General features: G+C 39.6%; 1 protein-coding gene and 1 long non-coding RNA gene across 7 annotated transcripts in view; one reads left to right on the top strand and one right to left on the bottom strand.

Moving 5' to 3' along the window:
• LOC114315142 (cellulose synthase-like protein G3) overlaps nt 1-3,148 on the bottom strand; it is a 29,259-nt gene extending 26,111 nt beyond the window's left edge. For 3 of the 6 annotated variants that reach the window (XR_014349169.1, XM_082902682.1, XM_082902679.1), the window contains exon 1: nt 2,509-3,148. Coding sequence is in view for 5 of the 6 variants with exons in the window: in XM_082902682.1 (XP_082758808.1) it covers nt 2,509-3,093 (585 nt within the window). In the remaining variant the exon portion in view is untranslated. The remainder of the gene's footprint in view (nt 1-2,508) is intronic. The other 3 variants (XM_082902678.1, XM_082902680.1, XM_082902681.1) reach the window with 1 other exon arrangement.
• A 17,292-nt stretch (nt 3,149-20,440) lies between these two features.
• LOC145805870 (uncharacterized) lies at nt 20,441-23,394 on the top strand. Its single transcript, XR_014348042.1, has 3 exons — nt 20,441-21,680; nt 22,670-22,716; nt 23,133-23,394. It is a non-coding gene; the product is annotated as an uncharacterized LOC145805870 (long non-coding RNA).
• Nucleotides 23,395-25,007: the final 1,613 nt, after the last annotated feature.

Raw genomic sequence — 25,007 nt, 5'->3', positions numbered from 1 at the left:
TAATATTTTGTTAATGTATTGTTCAACACTGAAAACAGACAAAAGAACAGTCAATGAAGTTTTAGACAGCAGCTGAGTTGGTATAATAATTTATCATCTCTGAGCTTTTCATGCCTGCATGCTGTACATTTAACTTTTTTTTTTTTGTCAAAGATAATGCTAGCATATAAGTTGATGACAATTAAAGAGTTTGGCACTGCCCTATTAATTTGAACCTTAAATGCATTTATAAATTATTAAAATAATGTGATCACAGATCATTGGGCCACACCCAAATCTTACTCTGCACTTAACTTCATTATCAAATTACATCAAAGGGTAGCAAAAATAAATGCCTAATGGTCAATCTTCATCCACGTTCCCTTGGCAGTCATCCCACTTCTAAGGATGATATATAAGTTATTTTAGAAAGATAGTTAGAAGTCATTTTCTAACTTCTAATTTATTTTGAATTATGTTATTATCTCTCTATTTTTTTTATACATTTAAAAAAAAAGAGTCAGTTTTAAACTAATTTTCTAATATATATATATATGATATGATTCTTGCATTGCTATTACTTTGTTTTGTTTTTGAATAAATAATGGTGTTTGAAAAGTTATTATTTTAATAGGCTATTATAATTTTTGACTATTTTAGGAGGTTAAAATTTTTATATTTAGAAAGACAGTTAGATTTTTTTGTAATTGGATGTGATATTTATGAGATAAAAAATAAAATGATTGTAGATTTGATGTGACATTTTATCTTATTTGTTATTTTAACCTATTTTATATTTTAATACTATTTTAGCCAAAAACAAACCAAAAAAGTTGCTTCTCAAACATTCCCAATATATGGCTCCTTGGAAAAGAGCAATGAACCATATGGTTTTGATTTTTATAAACTTTCATTTCTGGATTTTGTTGGTTTCTCACTCCCTATGTAAACAGAAAATTAGCTCCTCACTCATTGGTCATAAAAATATATTTTTTATGATTATATTTTTTATTATCTAAAATAATATATTTATTGGAACATGAATTCCCCCCATATCTTGATTTTTGTCATCGGCTATAAATAGTTAATATATTTGTCTCTCTCTCCACCATTATAGGAATTGTAGGCAAGGTACCAAACTGCTTCAAAATCATAATTAAAAATACAAAGTGAAGTAACAAGTTCGCATCAAACATAGAAGCTTACGAAGTGACTTTATAGGTTCCCCCACCATGTTGGCATTAACTCGTCGTTTGACATTTATTTTTTTAATTGATTTTTTTGAGTTATGATTTTTTTAGTTTAGGACTAAAAATTTCGTTTAATTTGATTTTTTTTAATTTTTTAAATTTTTATAAGAGAAAAAGTGAAATGATTATATTTTAGATATGACATTTTATTTTATTGGCATATTTAACCTATTTTAGGTTCGTTTGAAAAGTGAGCTGACTTTTCGATTTTTTTTGACTATTTTAACTTAGGACTAAAAAGTCTCATTTGGTAAGGATTTTTGGCTTTTTAAACTTTTTTGTGAGAGAAATAATATAATAATTATTAGTTAAATATGATATTTTATCTTATTGAACAAAAAAGTATATTTTATTTTTTGTGACTAAAATAGCCAAAAAAAACCCCTAAACTTAGCTTCCCAAACAAAGCCTTTTTTTGTTCCAAAAAAAAAAAGAAAAAAAAGAAAGCCTTTTGTCTTTTGTGCTTTTTTTAACCCAACTAAATTAGCCAAACCAAAGCTAAGACTAGATTTTAATAAAAATATATCAAACAAAAAGAAAAATGACTTACAAAAAATTTCATATATAAAATTAATTCAAAATAATACAATAGTGACATTTTTAGAAGAATTATAAAATATTTGTACTTATTTAGACATAAAATATATATATATATATATATGGAAAATTTACCCATAAGTCCTAGTTTTTGAAACGTTGAACCATTTAGTCCTAAAAGTTTTCTTATGCTCTATTTAGTCCCATTTTTACATCAACATGATGTGAATGATGTAAATGATCTGATGTTTCATTCTGTAATTTCAAAATTTATTGAAATCTGATGAACATTAGATGTTTTTCATCCTATATTTTCAAACATTATTGAAATTTGATGAACATTAGATGTTTGAAATCCAATGTTTGTAACATGACTCTGATGTTATTAACATTGTATCTGATGTTATTAACATTGTAATGAGACCTTTCAGTCTATAAGAAAACTTTTAGGACTAAACAGTGCATAAGTTATTAATTTGGGATTTATTGGTGCATTCCCCTATATATATATATATATATGAAACAGATCAACGGATATTTTTATTTTATAATTATTAGTTTTTAAAGACCAATATCAATAAATCTTAGTTTGAAATTAAAAAATGATTCAGCAAATTTCAAAAAAAATTTAAGCCGTTGATTTTGAATTTTGACCATGTTCAGCAACCTTATCAAACAAGATTGAGATGATATAGAAACACTAAGAAAAATTAAATCAACTAATATTATTTGTACAAATTACCTTAATTTGTTCAACCTCAGGGCTCTGATGATGGTTTGATCTAAAATACGCATCGGGGCATCTCTCTACTAACTTGTTCCTCCTGCAAAAGGGTAACCAGTGGCTTCCAAACTTAGCAGCTTCCATGAAAGCAAAGAGAGTCATGGCAGAGCCTCCATCGTCCGATACATAGACCGAAAGCTTCTCAGTCGGGTAATCATAAGCCATAACCGATAAGGCCGTGTTCACGACACTCATCGGTGGCTCCTTATATGGATCTGCAGTGCATATAAATATGTCCAAAGCTTGAAAATCATTTTCTTTCATGATTTTCTCAAGATTTTCCGGGAAAACTTGGCGATGGACCGGATTCATGCGAAAAGACTGCTTGGCAGCCCACATAAACCCTAGAATTACATCGGAAATTAATAAGGTGATGGAGATGGAGAAGGAGAGTAAGGTGGTGGAGTGGAAGACAGTGATTGCATGGTGATAGAGGAGAGCCAAAATGGCACACGTGTATACTACCGCGAAAACACGGTTCGGGGCAATGAGAGGGGAGAACGTAAGTGTGTGAAGAAGGGGCTTGGTTTTGACACCCTCCATTTCTATGGAAAATGGTTCGTCTCACTCACAGGGATGACCTAAGGTTTAGTTTGTTGTATGCATGATTCTTTATAGGCCTATATGTGAGCCGTGAAGTGCGTCACTCGTGCGAAAGATTATGTAAATATCGCAATACTTGTGTGGAGCATATTCTCCCCTGCATAATATGGTCTACAGCTCAGAAGAAAAAAAAACCACCAGAAAATTATTTAAAATTTATAATCAAATTTGAAAATTGACTCATGGTATCATCTTTTTGGGAATTTGGTTTTTTTAATTAATTTTTTATTTTTTTAAGAAAAGATGTATAAAAGAAATAGAGATAATGATGTGATAACTTGATTTGGCTTTTTGACTATTTTAGCTAAAAAGTCACTTCCCAAACAATCCTTAAATATGGGAGAGCGTTTGAATTTGGTGGGTTCATTTTGAAACCGATCTCAATGATTCAACCTGTTCAGTTTTTAGGATTCATTTACTAGAATATATTCTTCAAAAAAATCAAGATAATTAAATATTGGTAATTATATGTTTGAATAGCATTTGTATTATAAAAAATAGATAGATATTTTTAAAATTATATCTTTCGTTCATTTTTTTGAAAACAAATATAATTCAAATATACTGCTATCGATATCTGATCATATTAATCTTTTACATAAATATTCTACCTAATAAATTTTAAAAGGTAATGATTTGTATCACTGAGGTTGGCACAAAATAAACTCACAAAATTCAAATACTCTTTCAAATTAAATGGCCAATTTCAGACAATCTAAACCCTTTAAATATGTGCCTTAGACTTGCATTTTAGGCCATTTTTGATTTCCCTTTCCTTTCGAGTACGATATACAAGCAAGAAAATGGAATTTTATATTATTATTTTATATAGAAATATGTGGCTTTGATTCGAATCTATCACTTTAAGCACTACATTATTTTTGTGAAATTATATATTTTTCTTCTGTCTTCTAACATCTAAATAATCATATTAATAAAAATATATGGAGCTAATTTGTACATACAGTGGTGATACAGACCACTAAATTAGCAGCACTACAGCCAGCTCTAATGAGTTGGTAGGGAAAGAAAATAGAAAATAAAAAATAAAAAAGGGGTAAACATCATATCAGGAGGTGGGCCCTACCAATTAGAGCTCCTAAATTAGTGGTCTTAAATATTTTTCTTTGTACATGAGTTTAGATATGATTTCTTGAGCTCTAGGGGAGCTCTAAACAAGTGAGTCTTACTTATGATGTGATGTGTGTGTGTGTGTTTTTTCTTTTGGGGCTGTGAGAGACGGCGAAAACACGGTTCGGGGCAATAAGAAGGGAGAACCTAAGTGTGTGAAGAAGGGGCTTGGTTTTGACACCCTCCATTTCTATGGAAAATGGTTTGTCTCACTTATAGGGATGATCTAAGGTTTACTTTGTTGTATGGTTGATACTTTATAGGCCTATATGTGTGAGTTGTGAAGTGCTTCACACGTGCGGAAGAATATATTAATATCGCAATACTTGTGTGGAGCATATTTTCCTTTGTATGAGAGCATCTCCAACGGTGAACTATTTTTTTTTTTATCAAATTTGAGAAAAAAAAATGTAATTTCCTGAATCTGATACGAGGTGCTCCAATGGTTGCATTGTAGCTTGCATCAAAAGACTGGGGACGTCTAGTGAAACGGCCGGCAGGTTGACCAGTTAAGGGATTGAAACTTCTCTCAGCAACCAATAGAGGGTAATTGAAGTTTGGGGAAAAAACAGGGTAACACTAGAGTACCTTCAATCAGGCCAAGGAACCTACTGCAATTGGAATCTTGCATCTGTAGCACAAGTTTGGTTCCAGGGAGAACACTAGCATTGGAGTTCATGTCTTTCACAGCCTCCTGAATTTAGCGTGCTTAGGCTGGAAGAGTTCTAGGATGGGTGACCCACTGGGAAGAACAAATTCGTGCAGGCATGGCCCAAAGCGAACAATATCGATGTTGTGTAAAGGGTCGGGGCGTTACAACTGGTATCAGAGCCGACTCTCCAGAGTACCAAGTGTGGGCCCCTGGCGTCTCTCGGTGCATGTGGGTGGGCTTGCGAGCTGGCAGGCTACTGCACGAGGACGTGCAGCCTTATGGAGGGTGGATTATAAGGCCCCGGTGTCCCACATCGGGAATGAAGGGGGAGTTCCTGGGCTATAAAAGTAAAAACCTGGACCCTTATATAGCATCGAGGCCTTTTCCCAAGTGGTGAAATCCCTGTTAGAACTTCCCAGTTAAGCATGCTTAGGCTGGAGTAGTTCTAGGATGGGTGACCCACTGAGAAGAACAAATCCGTGCAGGCATGGCCCAAAGCGGACAATATCAATGTCGTGTAAAGGGTCAAGGCGTTACAACTTCTAACAGACATATTAATAAAAATAAGTGGAGCTAATTTGTACATGAGTTTAGATATGATTTCTTCTGCTCTAGGGGAGGTCTAAACAAGTGGGTCTCACTTGTGATGTGATGTGTTGTGCAGGGGTGATTTTCGTACTATGAAGAAGGGTTGAACTTCGTGGATAAACAGCGTGCTTTGGGAATTGAAGATCTGCACAGAATAACAAACGGTGAGGCTGCCCGACCGGGGTTTGGTCGGAAACCCCTCCGATGATAAAGTCAGGGACTAAGGGAAATGAAGATGAGAGAATACAGAGTGTGTATGTGTTAAGTGTGTGGATTTTCGGATCCCTTAAGAGTGAATAGTGTTCACATTTTATAGGAGAAGGTTGTTTGTCGTTCAAGTCCTTCTCTCTCCACCATTTGTCCAATGTGTTTTATTCGTGGTCGTTTCCCATTGGAGGAGGATGACCACACTGTCTGACACTCAGGTACAAGTCTGTTTTGTTTGTCTCATTAGCAGACATCTCTCGTTGGAGGAGGATGACCAACGATAGATGTCTGCTAATGAGATTTACACTAAACACTCAATTCTCTCTCTCTCTCTCTATCCCTGTGTATGTTTAACTTGATCGTCGGAGGGGTATTCCAGCCACACACCGCCAGGTAGCTCACCGCCGTTGTGCTCGCAGGTCGATCGGACAGGCAGGAGCTTGGAAGAAAAGAGTACGGGCTTACTGGAATATTTTCTCCCCGCACAATTGGCGCCGTCTGTGGGAACTTGACAGACAAAACCTTGTCTTCCAGGTTCATCTGATTGCCGTCCATGGCGAACAACGACGAGATTCCGTTGTCTGCCATCGACGGAGTTACCCCGGAGTCAGGCAGACGGAGAGAAGGACATCCCGCCATCCTTCCTATGGCGGACTTGGAGACTTCGCCAGGGGGACATTCAAGAGACGCGCGGGATAAGTGCGGAAGAAGCTTTGGTCATTCACAGAGTCTAGACGGTCACCAGCGGCGGAGAGAATCGCATGCCAGACGACTGGAACACAAGCTAAGGGACCAAGACGCCGTCATTCGGCGAATGGCGGCGGAGATGGAGGATCTTAAGCGGCATGTCAAAGGGAAGGGTGTAGCTGGAGTGGGAGACCATAGTGAGCGCACCCAACCCCGCCGTTCAGGCAGTCAGAGCCAGCGGCGTACTCCGTCCATCTCAATCACCAGAAGTTACAAGGTTGGAGATTCCGACGCGCACGTAGAGAAGTCCAGCGCGCAAGACAGCACCTATCCACCCTCTCGTCCGGCGACGACGTCGAGGTATTTTTACTTCGCTCGTTCAGAGGACTTGCGGGTAGTCTTGGAGGAGCGGGCTCGCCGACGGGAGGCTCAGAGGGTGCCGGCGTTCCAGCGGCTATCTTATGGGGTTCATGCCAGTGAAGAAGTCGGAATACCTCCACCCCGCCTAGCTGCGCCACTCCTTCTAGACACAGATTTGGTAAGGCTGAGGGCCACCCCTTTCTCCCTGGAGATAGAAACAACACCGCTTCCGGCAGGGTTCCACCAGCCAAAGTTCACGCTCAACGACAGAAAAATCGATCCTTATAAGCATGTAAGCCACTTCCGACAGGTCATGGCCAAACATAGGTGAAATGACGCCCTTATATGCCTTATCTTCCCGTCAAGCTTGGGTGAGCTGGGCTTGAAATGGTTTGAGAGGCTGCCGGAGGGGAGCATAGAAAGGTGGCATCAGTTGGCGGAAGCCTTTGTGACGCGTTTCAAAACCAACACTAAAACGCCGAAGGAAGTTGACCACCTTCTCAGTGTCAAGATGGAGCCGAGCGACACGCTCAAGGCATACAACTCCAGATACTGGGAAACCTTCAACGAGATCTTGGATTGCCCGGTCAACCTTGCAATCACGCAGTATAAGCGTGGTCTCCCGGTCGGACATAGACTGCGGGACTCGCTTACGATACACCAGCCGACATCCATGGGCCAGCTAATGCAGCGCATCAATGAGCACATCCGAGTAGAAGATGATGCGACAGTATCTACCGCGAAGGCAACACCGATAGCAACAGACAAGAGGTTGGCTGGCAAGGTACAGGCGGTCGGACAGGAGGCAAACCGTTAAAATGATCGCGTAAAGGAATCAGACCGTGGCTCAAATCGCAAAAACCAGGGTAAGGGTCGTCGAAATGACCGAGATGACTACCCCCGGGATGACGTCGCTGCTGCAAACAGAAGGTTGAAAGCAAGGACAGGCATTACCACGGTTTTTAAGATTCTAATTTATCGCATACTTAGTGAAATTCGTGACGAGGATTATGTCCAATTTTCTGCTAAGTTGGGCGACGGACAGAAGGGTTTCAATCTGCGGTACCGTTGCACATTTCACCGGGAGCGCGACCACCGGACAGAGGACTGTTTGCCTTTGAGGCACCATTTGGAAGAGCTAATCGCAGCCGGACACCTGGGCCTTTACATTGACGGGGGCGTGAAGGCAAATCAAGCCCCGGTTGATCCGCGTGCAGCGGGTGACTTGGAGGCGCCCCCTTAAGGAGTGATTAATGTGATCCACGGCATTATGGAACCGGCGCGTGTTTGTGAACTCCAAAGTATGATAAAAAAGGCGGAGCACATGAGGGAAGTTTTGTCGGTCCAGCCCGCTATCAAAAGGGGCAAGACCGAAGAAAAAGACGTGATCGGTTTCTCTACAAGGGACCTAAAGCGCATTCAGACGCCGCACAACGATGCCTTAGTGGTCACACTCCGCGTCAAAGAATTCGATGTCAAACGCATCTTGATCGATCAGGGAAGCTCGGTCGACATCATATATTTTGACGCATTCAAACAGTTCAAGCTTCGAGATACAGACTTGGCTCCAGCAACTTCGCCACTGGTTGGTTTCAACTCACAACCTGAGTGGCCTTTGGAAAAAATTATCCTGGCAATCAAAGCGGGATCCGTGGTCAAGCAAGTGGAGTTTTGGGTGTTGTAGGTGCCATCTATTTATAACCTGATCCTTGGAAGGGGATGGCTTCACGCTATGCAAGCCGTAGCATCGACCTTCCATCAAGTGACGAGATTCCCCTCGGCTACGGGGGCAATTGAGGAGATTTGGGGCAATCAAGTCATGTCGAAGCAATGCTTCGTGGCAGTCAACGGGAGCCGAGCTGCCAAAGACTTCGTCCAAATGATAGAGGGACCGGAAGACCGAGGAGTCCTTGATGATGTGGGCACTAGGGCCGAGGACAAAGCCGTCGAAGAATTGGTCGAAGTGCGAATTGATACAGAGAGTCTGGACAGGTTCTTCTTGCTCTACTCAAGCCTTATCGCACAAGAAAGGATCGAGATAGTTGAGTTTTTGATGGCCAATATCGAAGTCTTCGCATGGTCGCCTTATGACATGCCCGGCCTCGATCTGAGTTTTATTTGCCATCACCTAAACGTCTTCCCCGGAGCCAAGCCAGTCATTCAGCGAACAAGGAGATCGGCGCTGCATCACGCCGAGGTAGTTGTAGAGGAAGTGAAGAACTTGCTTGAGGCACAAGCTATTCAGGAAGTGCACTACCCTCAGTGGATTTCAAACACAGTTGTTATACCAAAGAAGAATGGGAAGTGGCGAGTTTGTGTCGACTATAAGACCGTCAACCGAGCTTGCCCAAAAGACAGCTTTCCACTGCCCGGAATAGACCAGCTTGTGGACTTAACGGCTGGACATAACAGGCTCAGTTTCTTAGATGCCTACCGCGGTTATCATCAGATTGCCATGCATGGCCCCGACCGCGAGATCACCTCATTCACTACACCAAGGGGACTCTTCTGCTACCGAGTCATGCCTTTTGGTTTGAAGAACGCCGGGGCAACTTTTCAAAGGATGGTGACCAAGATGTTCGCTCCTCTGCTAGGCCGGACAATGGAGGCTTATATAGATGATATGGTGGTTAAGAGTCGGCATCAAGCAGACCACTTATCCGACTTGGCCGAGATGTTCGCCATTCTCAAATAACACAAGCTACGTCTGAATGCGTCCAAGTGTGCCTTTGGCGTGGGATCCGAAAAATTCTTAGGCTTCCTAGTCACAAACCGAGGCATCGAGGCAGACCCCACACAAATCAGAGTCGTACAAGAATTAAAGCAGCCGAGCTCAACTAAGGACGTGCAGCATCTGGCGGAATGGCTACCGCGCTTAACCGATTTATAAGTCGGTCATCAGATCGCTGCCGCCCCTTCTTTCAAGCTCTGAAATCAAAGTTCTCAGGGGATGAAGAATGTGATCGGGCTTTGGCCGAGCTCAAGGAGTATCTGTCTTCAGCGCCACTGTTGGTAACACCGAAGCCCGGCGAAGAGCTCTACTTTTATCTGGCCGTTTCAAGCATGCGGTCAGTGCGGTGCTTGTCCGGTCGGAAGGAATCAAGCATCTCCCTATCTTCTACGTCAGCAAAACCTTGCTACCGGTAGAGTCGAGGTACTTGCCGTTGGAAAAACTTGCATTGGCATTGATGATGGCCTCCAGAAAATTGGTGCACTACTTCTATACCCATACAATCATCGTTTTGACCAAGTTCCCCCTCAAAGCTTTGTTCGAACGGACGGACTTCTCCGGTCGAATCCTCAAGTGGGCGGTTGAATTGGGATAATTCGACGTCAAATTCCAGCCACGAATTGCCATCAAAGCTCAAACATTGGCCGACTTCGTTGCTGAATTCTCACCTAGAACTCATCCGGTATGCCAGTGGATATTGTCGCGGCAGATGAGGAGGTGAATGCAGGCCAGACCGCAATAACACAGCTAAGCGATGACGGCAACGCAGAACTTGTGCGCCCCGCCGAAGAACCTTCGGTTAGTACCACAGCCCGGCGATGCGATGACGGAGTTGGGTATCACCGACCAACCTGCTCCGTCTGGTACCGCATCACCAAGGGGGGAAGAAGTGGAACCGCTCAGCACAGAGCCTGCAGCCGGCATAATACTACAACCCGGCGATTCGCCTACGAACTTAGGCATTACGGATCAACTTGTTGAGTCCGGTGCCGAATCGCTGAGGGGGGCTGAAATGGAACCGCTCAGCACAGAACTTGAAGCCGAACAACCGAACAACTGTGATCCCGTCAATCTTCAAGCCTCTCAAGACCCCTCAGACTGTTGGAAGCTCTTTGTTGGCAAAATGTGGAAACTTTTTATTGATGGAGCCTCGAACCGTCATGGTGTCGGGCTAGGTATAGTTCTGATTTCGCCAGACGGGCTAACTATCGAACATTCTATCACCCTCGCATTCCCTGCCTCAAACAACGAGGCTGAGTACGAAGCGCTTTTGGCCGGGCTTAATAGCACGCTTCAGATGCATGCATCTGAGCTAATGGTTTATAGTGATTCCCAGCTTGTGGTTAACCAAGTTTCTGGGGTTTACGAAGCAAAGGATGACAGAATGATGAAGTACCAAGCTCTGGTCAGAGACCACATCAAGCAATTCCAGGCAACAAGGGTCCAACAGATTGGCCGAGAAGAAAATGGCCGAGCAGATGAATTGGCCGGCCTTGCTTCCATGGTCGATAGCACATCTCTCAACCCTCTCCTGATTGAATTCCTTCCGCGGCCTAGCATTGAGGAAACCGGGCAGACAGAAGTACTCTACGCCGAGCTAGGCCCTTCATGGATGGACCTTATTATCCTCTTTCTCAGAGAGCGGACCCTTCCTGCTGAGAAGAAGGAAGCACATAAAGTCTGGGTGAAGTTAGAACGGTTTTGGCTCTCTCCGTCAGGCGCTTTATACAAGAAGTCTTTTACCGGTCCTTATCTAAAGTGTGTGCACCCGAGCAGCGTGGACACCTTCCTATACGAAATTCACGAAGGCATCTGTGGCAGTCACATAGGGGGCAAATCTTTGGCCTACCGAGCTATTTCGCAAGGCTACTGGTGGCTGTGCATGCAAGCCGACGCGCAGAAGTATGTTCGCAAGTGTGAGAAATGCCAGAAGTTTGCCCACCAAATTCACCAATCGGATAGAGAACTTCTTCTCCTCACCAGCCCTTGGCCCTTTGCGATGTGGGGGCTCGATATAGTGGAGCCACTCCCAACTGCACCAGGCAACCGAAAGTTCTTCATCGCGGCCACAGACTACTTCACCAAATGGGTTGAAGTAGAGCCTTTGGCAACAATCAAGGAGAAATACGTCAAGTGGTTTGTCTGGCAGAATGTGGTAACGCGTTTTGGCGTCCCAAAAATTTTGATCTCTGATAACGGCACCCAATTTGACGGTCGCCTATTTAGAGGATTTTGTGAAGACTTAAAGATTGAATTCTACAACTTTACCCCGGCTTACCTCCAGTCTAATGGTCAAGCCGAAACATCAAACAAGACCATCATTGATGGGTTGAAGAAGAGGCTTGAGAAAGCCAAGGAAAAATGGGCCGAGGAACTCCCCAACATCCTTTTGGCATACCGAGCAACCCCGCGGCGATCTACCAGGGAAACACCTTTTGCTTTGGCATATGGCATGGAGGCGGTCATACCTTTGGAAGTTGGAATGCCCACCCTCAGAAGTGAAAGTTTTGAGCCCTAGCTAAACGCTGAAGCCATTGCCCTGGAATTGGACCTCGTGGAAGAACGCCGAGAAAAGGCTCTCATCCATGTGGTTGCCTACCAACAAGAGCTCTCAAGGAAATACAATAAAACAGTGCATCCCAGACCGTTCAAAGTAGGTGACTGGTCTTGAGGACGGTCATCGGCAATACCCTGGTGCTAGGTGAAGGCAAACTAGGGGCAAACTAGGAAGGACCCTACAAGATAATCGGTCTGGCGGGCAAGGGGGCATACCACTCGGAGGATTTGGAAGGCAGAAGAATACCCCGGCCATGGAATGCGGCCAATCTCAAACTGTACTATTTTTAGCTTTTGTTTTCTTTTTGTGCAAAGGAATTTTTTTGCCTTACCCTTCAGAATGTAATATTATTTTTGTCAATATATAGAAGTGTCTCATCTTTGCCTTATCATTCTGATTGTTGTTTTTCAATTTTGAGATTCTCAACCGTGATGTTTTACTCCGGTTGATTTTGAGATTAAAACTGAGATGATTTACTCCGGTTCATTGAATCGACGATCAGATCAACTGAGATTCTCAACCGTGATGTTTTACTCCGGTTGATTTTGAGATTAAAACTGAGATGATTTACTCCGGTTCATTGAGTCGACGATCAGATCAACTGAGATTCTCAACCGTGATGACTTACTCCGGTTGAATGAGTTGATGTTTTGCTCAACTTTTAGATCCTCAACCAAGATGTTAACTCCGGTTGAATGAGTTGATGTTTTGCTCAACTTTTAGTTTAAAACCGAGATGTTTTACTCCGGTTAATTGCATTGATGAATTGCTCAACTTTTAGTTTAAAACCGAGATGTTTTACTCCAGTTAATTGTGTTGATGATTTGCTCAACTTTTAGTTTAAAACCGAGATGTTTTACTAAGTTGACGATTTATTCAACTTCCTGAGACTTTAACTGTGATGTTTTACTCCGGTTACTCAAGCTGGTTAGTCTTGCCGAGGTATTTTGTTTGGTTGACGCTATTTCTCTTGAAGACCGTACAAACACTTGAAGAAAACAGAGCTTTTTCATTGATGTGAAAAGTAATTACAAGAGGAGGGGCGGATAGCCCGGTTACATGTGTAAACCAAAAAGGGAGAAAGAAGAAAAAGAAAACTAAGCTAGGGGAGAAAGGTCAGTGAATTCGTCCTCGACTGCCTCCAGGTTGACCGTTGGTGTTTGGTCTTGGACACCGGTCTCCATTTGGCCGGGCTGAACTGTGTGATTTTCCCCCTCTGCATTTTCCTCGATTTTCTCGTCGCCTTCTTCCTCGGCCTTAGCCTGCAATGTGGCGAAGACGTCATTGGCGTAGGGCACGAGATAGCTCGGTAGGGAGGCAACTGAAGGAGTGGCGAACATGTCGATCCCCGGTCCTTGGCCGAGATATTCACAAGCAGACTTCCACCCATCCTTGAAGAAAATGTCTTGGGTGGCGCGAACCTGCTTTGTGTAACTCTCTTCGGCCTCAAGGAAACCGGCGTTTTTTGCACCCTTCAGATCCTCTTCCCGTGATTGTTTCAGCGCATCTAGCTCGACCCGTAGCGCGTCTCTTTCTTTCTCGGCAGAGCCAAGTTGGCCGAGCAACCGAGAGTTGTCGGAGTTCGCCATTTGCAATGAAGATTGGGCTCTCCCGAGCTCGGTTTGGAGGCTTGCAACTTGGCTGGCAGAATCATTGGCCTTCTGCCGGAGTCGGTGAATGCGCTTCATAACCAAGTGCTGCTTCTGGATAGCCTACAAGAAGAAAGTTTGGTTAGAAAGGAAACCGAACAAACACTTGAGAAATTTTGAGGAAAGTTTGAGATTCTTACCCTAGTCATGGATTTGACCGACGACTTCACCAACTGGGTGTCTGGCACATGGTCACTGCCAACCACATCGCTCGGTAGCAGGAGCGCTTTGGTGAGGTCAAAGGCGAGCAGATGCTCTTTGTCGCCTTTGACAGAAGCTGTTGCCGGGATCTCCTTACCCTGGTGTTTGAGCTGCAATTTCCACGCAGGCGTTGGGTCGACCGTGACGGCAGGTTGCTCGGCATTGAGCTCCGCAACCAGCTCGGCAGATGGATCTGCACGAGGCCTTTTCCCAGCGCGGCGGATGTCTTGGCTTGCTTGCCCGGCGGCGGGAGATGCCAACGCCACCACGGCCCCGCTGGATTGACCAGCAGTAGGAGAGCGGGTTGGTATACTCGGTATCTCGGTGGAGGTTGCTGTGAGTAGGTTCTTGATACGGCTTCTCTTTGCCATTTCTTCTGCCTCGGTTAAACGGATGAAGGGGATGTCTGGCAGTATGGGATCTGGAGGCGGAGATGGAGCGCGGAGAAAGTCTGTAACTTTACTCCGGCGCGGAGCTAAATACCGGTATGTTGGAGTGTAGCCGAGGAGCTCGTTATAATCCCGGTTACGGTAACAGAGCACGGTCCTGATGGCTGCTTCGTTGGGGTAGTGGTAGTGGGCTTGCAAGGCTTGGATCGCTGCAAAGGAAAGAAGAAAAGTGTCAAGTACAGAATAGTAAAGATAAATTGACCGAGCAGTTAGCACGGCTTACATGTCTCGCCGAAGTTCTTGCTAATAAACCAGCCCGGTACGTCGGCCGTTTCATAATTGCTAGACACCCAGAAAAAGTCGTCGTCGTGTAGTCCTTGCCTGGGGTGTCGGTCACTATTTTTTCTTTGCTCGGTCAAATTTTTAAGTAATAGGCGAAGCCGTCGCCCGTGTGCCCAAGGGTGTATTGACGAAGTATCTCGGCTAAACCTAAGTTGGTTCCTAACCTGTTGTTCAACTTGTGGACCCCGTTGATTATTCGGTAAGTGTTGGTTGAGACTTAAGTGGGTGCTAGCCCGGTGCGGCGCAAGAATTCGGTCATCAGTGGGTTGGCTAGGAAGCGGAGGCCTCCTTCAATGATGGATAGCACGGTGAAGGGGCACTGGTCTAATCTACCCCAAGGGGTTGTCTCAATTTCACCGAGCTCTAGGTGGACGTCGGCCGAGATACCATATTCTTCTCGGAATACGGCCAAGGCGGCCGGAGTATCAACAAGGAAGCGAAAGCGCCCCATATGTAGCCGGCTGGTTTAGCTCGGTTGAGGTGGTTTGGCACAGACTGGAGTTTAATGGCTGCTCGGTCTTTGAGAGCCTCGGTAATTGGTCAATGGTCCCTTTAGACTCTGCAGGAAAAGGATGTCAAGTGTAAGTGGAAGCGCGGTTGTGAAGAGTTCCAGACCACCTCGGTCGCGAAGGCAAACCAAGGAGCTCGGTCGCTCAAGCAGACCAGTTGCTTGCCCGGTCGAGCGGCCAAGTCCTCTGTCTACCTTGGTTTTTGCTAAGGTTTTGGCAAACTTGTAAATTGCTCGGTCTAATTGTTTTTTGGATCAAAAGAAGACCTGGAGCCCGGTCCGCTCCAGATCTTCATGTGTTCATATGTTCATCACTAGGATTGAAGAACAGCGAAGAGAATAGGAGCAAATGTGGGTTTTGGGAGGGTTATGTCCTAAAACCTACAGATTGTGTGCCCTAATATGTGAAATATCAAATGAAATAGCAATAAAGTGCTCGAAGGACTTACCAGGAAGGGGGTTGAATCTGAGTCTTCATGTACGAACGGAGAAGAGGAACAAGAATGGAGGTTGGAGCTCTGGAACGTCGAAGGTTGAAGGGGAGTCAATAAGAGTGAAATGAAGGGGGATATGGTGTGTTTGTAGGGTTGAAGAACCGCCAAAAAATTTGAATGTGAAGGGACGTGATGGTTGCTGTTCGAGGCCAATGAGCAAGCGACACGTGTCCCTATTGACGACGACGTCAGTACTGAAGAGACAGGATGGCAAGTCGAGGCGTCGACCGGGCAAGTTCGGAAGCCAATCATATCAACTAGCCCGGTTGTCGTCTTGCAAACCGAGGATCGAGGAAGAGTTTACCCCGGTCAGAACAAATAATCCCAGTCACGCTTGTGCGGACGGGATTAAGGGACAATTGAGAGGGAGATTTATAATATGGATTGGGTCGTGGTAATGGCCGGGTAGATTTGGGCCGAACACAGTTTGGCCGTGGTAGCATGGGCCTGTCCAGAAAGGTTTTGCTCGGCTAAGGCAAGGCATGGTTGGACCGAGCTATTTGGCTTCAGGGTGCAGAAACCGGTCGAGTGATGGTTTGGCCGAGATGTTCGCTGCCTCACTGGGTTCCACGGTTCGTGGGTTAGCCCAGCAAGAAGGCCGACAGCTAACCAGCATGAGCTGTCCCAAGCTCGGCTATGCCGGAATGCAACCGAGCTCGGTCATCATTGAGCTAGGCGAGCGAAGCGCTCTGGCTAGCAAAACAGCACAGCCTTTGGTAGTCGAGATGCTGCAGCCCGGCTGCTGAGCTCCCAGTAGTGTGGGTTGGCAGTTTGGTTAGGTGATGTTCAGTTAGATTTTCGCTGACAGATGGGATAGCAGCACCACGTGTCGAGAGACTAATGAGAGTAGATTTGGGGCGCAGAAGGTATATAAGCGAGTCTGCCCCCCCATGAGGAGATAGATGAATATTTGGTGAGATTTACACTAAACACTCAATCCTCTCTCTCTCTTCATCCCTGTGTGTGTCTAACTTGATCGTCGGAGGGGTATTCCGGCCATACACCGCCGGGTAGCTCACCGCCGTTGTGCTCGCAGGTCGATCGGACATGCAAGAACTTGGAAGAAAGGAGTATGGACTTGCCGAAATTTTTGCTCCCCGCACAAACACTATATCATCAAATGAGTTTTAAATTGAATTTTGAGTTGTGTGTTTCATTATATGTTTTGAAAGTAATTTTTGAATTAAATTTTGAGTAATTTTAAGTTATTTGTTTAGTTATAAATTTTGAAATTGAAAATTTTACATTTAAAATTATGATTCTAAAGGTAAAATTAAAAACAGCTAAAATTTGAGATAATTGTTCTAAAAATTTCAAATTTAAACTAAAAAATAAATAAACAAACAACCAAACTTGTATTCTTATCAAATGAGGGTGAGACAGCGAACAACTTGGCAGTCTTATCTACTAGTAAAAAATTTTATACATATGATACAAACTACTGGTAGGGCTGCTCTTTTAGGGTCTGTTTGTTTTGGGGTTAAGTAGATGAAAGGGGATTAGAATGGTGGAGGTATTATTTAATATTGTGTTTGTTTGTAGAGTTGGGGAGGGGATTAGGATGGTAGAAGTGATATAGATGGAGGTTGAGAAGGGAATTGAGATCAGGATGGAGAGATGGTATTAAAAAAATAGTGAGGGGATTAAAAAAAAAATTATTTTTTTTATTCGTTATATATTGGTAATTTTTTTTATAAATACTAATATTTAATTTTTTATTTTTTTATTTGTTTTATTATTTTATATAAAAATGATTTAACAACTCTTACACTAACAACTATCATCAAAACAAACACAATTTTACTTGATTCCCTCACTAACAATCCCTTCACTATTAATCCTTTCACTATGAATCTCTTCCATTCTACCTCCGAAAACAAACGGGGCCTTAGTGTATTAAGGCCTCGTTTGATGAGTAATTTTTTTAGTTAAAAAATTATTAAAAAATTAAAATTCAATAATTTGTATCAAAAAATTAAAGATTCTTTTTTCTTTCTATTTTTTGTATATCTTTTTATAAAAAAATAAAAAGTCATCTCAAATATATATATTAATTTTTTATATCATATTTTAACAAAAAAATTAAAAAGTTATTGAAAAAATATGTTCTCAAACAAGGGCTTAAAAAAAATTTAATTAATTAATTAATTAATGCACTTTTAGTGCTGTAAACTATTTTTTAAAATTTTAAGTTCAGTGAAAGTATCATAAGATTTTTTATTAGGACATGTCCTATGAGTTCTTACATGTACATATTGTAGAATGGTCTGTTTTGAGGGTTGGTTTGAAAAGTGAGTTGATTTTTTTAATTTTTTAGTTATTTTAATTTGGGGTTAAAAAGTCTTGATTAGGAATGATTTTTTAGTTTTTTTGACTTTTTGTGATAGAAAGAATATAATGATTATGAGTTGGATGTGATGATTTGTCTTATTGGGTTAAAATTTTTTTGTGGCTAAAATAGCCCCAAACCCAACCCAACCTTTCTTCCCAAATGAAGCCTAAAAATTGATTTTTTAGATTTTTTTTTAAAAAAAGAATGTGTAAAAAAATAGAGAGGTATTGTAATTTAAAAAAATTAAAAAGTTTTTAAAACAACTTTTAATCGAGTTGTCAAAACAAGCCAACCTATCTATCTATCTATATATTATATAAAGAAAATGGTGTTTTTAAGGAGTCTTGTAAAAGTTTCAAGCCTTATTTGATTTGCTTTTGAGAGGGTAATTTTGGAGAAAAATTTTCAAAATTTTATTTGGTTTAATAATTTTGAAAAAAAAATTCCAAAATCACTTTTGTTTCTCCTATATATCAATCAATCACTTTTTCTCTCTCAACTATCTTTTTCAATCACTTTTTCTCTCATAAATAACTACTCAACTATTACAAAAATATCATCATCCTAAACTTTCATACTCTAAAACTATTTTCAAAATATACAACCAAACAAATCAAAAAAAAAATTTAAACTCTCTCCCTAAATTTTTTTTTTTGAAAATTTATCTTCCAAAACCAAACCAAACACACTATCAATATATCATACTAATTTTATTTATTTTCTTAATTTTAAACAATTAAGAAAATCTCCATTGATTAGTTTTTATTTGATAATCCAACATCAGGAAAAGAAGGAAAAATGAGTTGTTTTACTCATATATAGGCAGTATTATACTTTCATCCCATTTAGCGAGGAGCATTGTGAAAGCTTCAATATCTCATACTAATTTTATTGATTTTCTTAATTTTAAACAATTAAAAAAATCTCTATTGGTTAGCTTTTATTTGATAATTCCACATCAGTAAAAGAAGGGAAAAAATGAGTAATTTTACTCATATAAATTGAATCTTATACTCCCATCACATTTAATATTATAGTATTGTGCATGTTTCAATTCAATATAATTTAAATTTTAAAAGCCGATTAGGCTTAATTATTTTTTATTTGATTGATTTGTTGGTTTAATCGTGACTTTAACGGTTTTATCAAAATATATTGATTATATTTATTTGATTCGAAATAAACTAAAGATTAATCTAATTAAAGATTGAAAGACTGAGATTGCTTGATTAGAAATAAACTTTTTGTCTAAATAATTGTTAATTTTTATTTTATAATTCCACATCGAAAAAAGAAAAAAGAAAAAAAAGTGAATTGTTTCACTTATATAAAGTGAATCTTAACAGTGTAGTATTGTGTATATTTCAATTCAAGACAATTTAAGTTTTAAAATTAAAATAACATTTAAATTTTTTAATTAATTAATTTTTGTATAACTTAGTTGGTCATTTGACCTAACCAATTAGGCTGAACCATTTTGAATTTGACCGATTTAGCAATTTAATTGCAATTTCTCATACTTATTTTATGTGACGACCCCGCCACGTATAATATTTTATATTTGGTTAATTTAGGAGATTTGAGATTCATGAGAATTATAGAATCTGATTCGTATATGATTCTATTAAAAATTTATTTTTGGAATTAGAAATTAAGGGTCCAAATGGCTTAAGAAAGTGAAATTAAGAAGTTGAATCAATTTAATTTTAATTACAGACCCATTTGGGAGTTTAATTAAATATTCGTTTCAATTTAGTAAAATTGAGATTCGATTAATTAGGTCCGAATTGGAGTTAATTAAGTTAATTAAATTATGAGGATTGAGAATTGTGATTATTACGAATTAAATTTATTTATATGGCGTCCAATTTGAATATGTAATTTATTAACGAAAATTAGAAATCTGATTAAAAATTGAAGGCCTAAGTAGTTTGAGAAATCAAAATTGATAATGAAAATAAGTTTAATTTAATATTTGGAGCTTTTTTTGAGTTTGATTAAAAATCTAATTCGGAATGGTAAAGATTAAATATAAATAATTGGCCTTAATTAAACTCAAATTAAACTAATTAAATTATGTGATAATTGTAATTAGTTATGGTTAATTAAGCTAATATGCAATTAGTGTGCTAAACTAATCCTAACATATATCCCCATATGGATTAATTTAAGGTGGACAAGTGTCCCACCATTTTTAATATAATAATAATAATAATAATAATAATAATAATAAAGAATGGAATGAATGAAATCAAGAAGCGGGTGAGATCTATTTGAGCCTTAAAGCTATTCACCAACCTGTTCGGCTGGGAAAAATTAGAGAGAGAGAGAGAGAGAGAGAGAGAGAGAGAGAGAGCTTTGTGTTGATGGGTTTGAAGGAGATTCAAGAAATTGAAGACAAAGGAGGAAATTCAAAGCTTGACCAAGAGATTCAACAAATTGAAGATTTTAAGTAAGAAATTAAAGTTTAAATTTTGTAGATAAAAAGGAAATTAGCAAGATGATGAAGAAATGGAGTTATGTTCAATTTATGAAAATTAATTTAGAAATCAATTATGTTGAGTTTGGTTTTGTAGTCTTGCATGAATTTGAGTTCCATTTATACATGCATGAACAAATTTTGTAAGTTTTAATACTCTAATGATACATGCATCATAGATTTTGAAGAATTTGAACTAATTCAATCTCATATTTTGAAGAGAAAAAGGAAAAGTTTTGAAAATTAGGAATTTGTTTGATTTTGATCTTTAATCCATGTATGTAATTTAATTTTAAAGTTTTATTCAATTTAAACACGTTTTAGAACAACTATGATTATAAATTAAGTTTTCGGTTAAAAATTTAGTTAAGTTGAAATTTTTAAGAAATTGATTTATGTAATTCATAGTTAAGTTGACTTTTGTTATTAATAATAAAATTGGGTTCTATTTTTACATACATCATGAGATTTCAAGAGTTTGGAAAGTCTAATTCATATTTTAAAATTGTGGGTTTGATATAAAGAAAATGAGTTAAATCTAAATTTGGACAATTGAAGCATGATTTTGAATAAATGATTTCTAATTGGGAGTGTCTACTAAATTACACAATGGTTCTCCATGATTTTGTACCAAAAATACAATTATGGAAATTCTAGAATTCACACTGTCTGCTCGAGCGAGGAAAGTGTGACAACCCTCGCCTCTGTTTAGTGCTAATCCATGATTAAGCATGATAAGTAATTGAATAGCCTGGAATTCTGAACTGAACGCATGAGTATGTTGCTTGATTGCATCTTCTATCCGTTTGACTGTTAATTGGTCTGTTCATGTTTTAAGTTTTGAACTGCAAATTGAAGGCTTTATCGGCGGCCGAATCTAAAATTGATTGGCATTTTATGCTAATTAGGATTTATGTGATTTTATGGTAGATTTATTTGAAATTTGATTTGGTATGATTAAATTAGATTAAATAATGTTAAATTACATTAGTTCAAGTATATTATAATTTTGTCATTGAATGGCCATTTCTTATACACTTGTTTGGGATTTAATTGGTACATTCCATACATCATTTCATCATCCTTCTTGAGACCAAAACCGTGAACAAGAGGGGGAGAGTAGGAGAGCTTTGGTTTCAACAAGAATTGCTTGGAGAATTAGAAGAATTGAAGAGTAGATTGCATAATTGAGCTTCTAGACTTGAAATTGAGGACCTAAGGTAGGATATTTATCCTTTAGTTTATGAATTCAAGTTGGTTCTTGCATGGTTCATGAGTCATTAGTGATCTAAGTCAAGAATTGGTTTAAAGAGTTGATTTGAGTAGCTAAATCATGCATGCATGTACACATTGTTGAGTTTTGAGGTTAATTTCATGGAAATCCTCACATACATGTCTATATTCTAGCTATGGTCCATGAATTCATCATGTTTTTGAGTGAATTGACTCATTTGATCAAGTATTTGAAGTTTTGATTTCAATTGAACACTTACATGTTACATATACATTATGTTCATGAAGTTTTGTTTGGATTTTTGTTTAATTGAACTACCTTTGGGTTTTGATTTTGCAAATTGATCCTTGAAACATGTCATATTATAAGTTTTAAAGTGTTTTCTAGAAAATTGGCCCAAAAGAATCGAATTTGATGCTTTAAATGTTGAATTTGAGCTTGGAGGTTCAATCTGGAAATTCCAGATTTTGAACCCACGCTCGAGCGTATACTCTGAGTACATGCATCCTGCTCAAGCGGGGAAATTAACGCTCAAGCATGAAATGCGTGTATCTAGTACTTTTCATGAGTTTACAGTCCGCTCGAGCGAGGGAATGCACGCTCGAGCGAGGACTTGTGTCTCACGCTCGAGCGGAGGTCGAGCGCCTATCGAATGTGAATTGCATGCATTCAGTACTTTTGCTTGAGTTTACAGTCCGCTCGAGCGAAGGAAGTCACTCTCGAGCGGAGATACCTTGTCTGCATGTCCGCTCGAGCATAGAAAGCCACGCTCGAGCGAGACCCCTATTTTTTTAAAATTTTGAAAAGTGTTTTAAAGTGCATTTTTGCATCCTTATTTCATCCTAGGCATTCCTAGGCCTAGTTTAAGGCATCTTAATAAGGATAATGTTATAGAACCACACCAAGTCAAGATAGGGGCTAAGATGTTATTTCCAAGTGTGTAACTTAGTGTGTGTTCATTCTGTAACTGTGTAGGGTTGGCATCCGAGGACGCTCATTAGCCGTTATTAGCCCAGTGCTCTGTGAGTAACGATGTTGTAAAGATATGTTCAATTATGAATATTTTATGAATGATCAACTGTTCTGCTTACTAAAATATTACTGTTTAATGAATAAACGTTTGTCCTATTTGTAAACTGTATTCGTGGCATCCATAGCAATTTACTGTTACTGTACTTTTACTACTACTGTCACAGAGATCTCTGTCGGTTTCCATGTTTGGAACCACTACTGTTTACTGTTATGATGGCCATCAACTGACTGTTCGGTCTGTTAAGACCTACTGTACTTTTTGCTATGGGATGTACCACATATGACTGTTATGGTTTCTAAACGACTGATAAGACTGTTTAATTATTGAAAGGACATTCATTCTCAACCTCTTTACATAACTGTTATTCACTGGGTTTTAGCTCACTGTTTATATATATATATGTAGGTGTCCAGGCACCGGACCGATGCTAGGAGCGTCAAGCTAACTCCCGTTTTGTCAAAGCCAACCATTGTGCCTCACTTCGAGGTTCCGAGTACGTCAAGGCCAAGGCTGGTTTGGGGTGTTTTAGATTTCCCCTTTTACCTCTATTCTGTAATAAATGTTGAGACTTGTATTGTACTGTTATATTAGGGATTTGGTCCCTAATCTGAACGTCTGTATATGATGTATGTATATACTGTTTTGGTTTTGAATGTGAATATGTTCAGGAAAGCCGTTTTGCATTCAGAATGTCACAGCTCATTGGACACCTTTTATTTACTATTTTGGCTTCCGCCAGCCCCTTACTCTGTATTACTGTCTTTACTGTTAAGTAGGCCTTTGGTAATCACGGATTACTGGCCGGTTACGGTGCTGAATCCATAGGGGCGAGTTTGGGTCGTGACAGAAAGTCTCACTCGAGCGTGAAAATCGAGCTCCCAGCAGTTTTTCAAAATTTTACAATCTGCTCGAGCGACCAAAGTGGCGCTTGAGCGAGGACCCTATTTTTAGCAATTGTTGACTAACTCTTTTAAATGAATAATTGCATACTCATGACATTCTAAGTATTCTTAGGCACCAATTGGACTCACATAGTCAAGAAATGAGCTAGAAACACATAAAGAGAGTTGAATTAAAACGAAATGAATATTGAATGCTGCTTCTATTGTATTTTTGTTATGTAATTTGTTTAGGTGAACGTCCGAGGCCTTATATTGACTTAACCCACTGTGAGTAATAACCTTCTAAAAATATGTTCAAATTATCTTTACTTTCGAAAATGTTATTACTATCAAAATGGATATATGATTGATTGATTGAATGAATTCTTAAAATGATTTGATAATTGATAGCATGGCTTATTGAAATGTTATGTCCTCTAATGAATGAAGTTCTGTTTTGAAACGGTATTGTGGCATCCATTGAATGTAGGCCCTTGCCTGGGAGTAACAATACCATGGCTAGGCCCTTGCCTGGGGGTGATAATACCATGGTTAGGCCCTTGCCATGTGGGTAACAATACCATGGCTAGACTCTTGCTTGGGGGTAACAATACCATGGCTTTTGGATTGATTGACATACGGTTCATTATTACTTCATGGATGTACTACATAATTTGACATTGAAAGATCTTAATGATGAAGTTAATGAATTAATGAAAATACTATCACATAATGGTTTTTATTATTGCAAGGGATTGATGTGATGGCTAATCGAATTGTTTTGCCTATTGAAATGGATCGTTTCGGAAAATGAAATATATGTTTTGGTAAGGGATTTGGTATGGAAGATGTTTTATTATAAAGTTTGATATAATATGGTAAATGCCTTAGTTTGAAAATGATTTAAGATTCATTACGAAATTGTAAGAGATGTTTTTGTACTATCGTCGAAATTCATTCATTTAACCTCTTTATTCTGTTATTACTCGCTGGGCTTTAGCTCACTATTTATATGTATATATAGGTGAGCAAACTGAGCAACAAAGATAGAGAAAGTCTCAGTGTCTACTCGTGTTTTGAAGAGCTTCCGGAATGGAGTAAGTTAGGCTCGGGTAGAGCTAAGAAAATCAGCCCTTAGTTTTGTTAGAGCTTTGAATTTTGCTAAGTCTTATATATGTGTGTGTGTGATATATATAAGATTTGTATATAAATTATTATTGTGTTTAAATGTTTTAATTATTTTAGTCATCATGTATGCACAAGCTCGATGGACATTGTTACTTTTGTTTTGCTTCTACTTTAAGCCCCAATATAATTTAAATATTTTGAATTTTATCTTTGGGGCCGAAGGTAATCTAGGATTACTGGCCGGTTATGACGCTAAACTTATAGGGGCATA

Source organism: Camellia sinensis, chromosome 13 (genome assembly GCF_055761805.1).
Source record: "Camellia sinensis isolate YWXY chromosome 13, ASM5576180v1, whole genome shotgun sequence".
NCBI classification, from domain to species: domain Eukaryota; kingdom Viridiplantae; phylum Streptophyta; class Magnoliopsida; order Ericales; family Theaceae; genus Camellia; species Camellia sinensis.
This window is presented reverse-complemented; position numbering and strand designations above follow the sequence as displayed.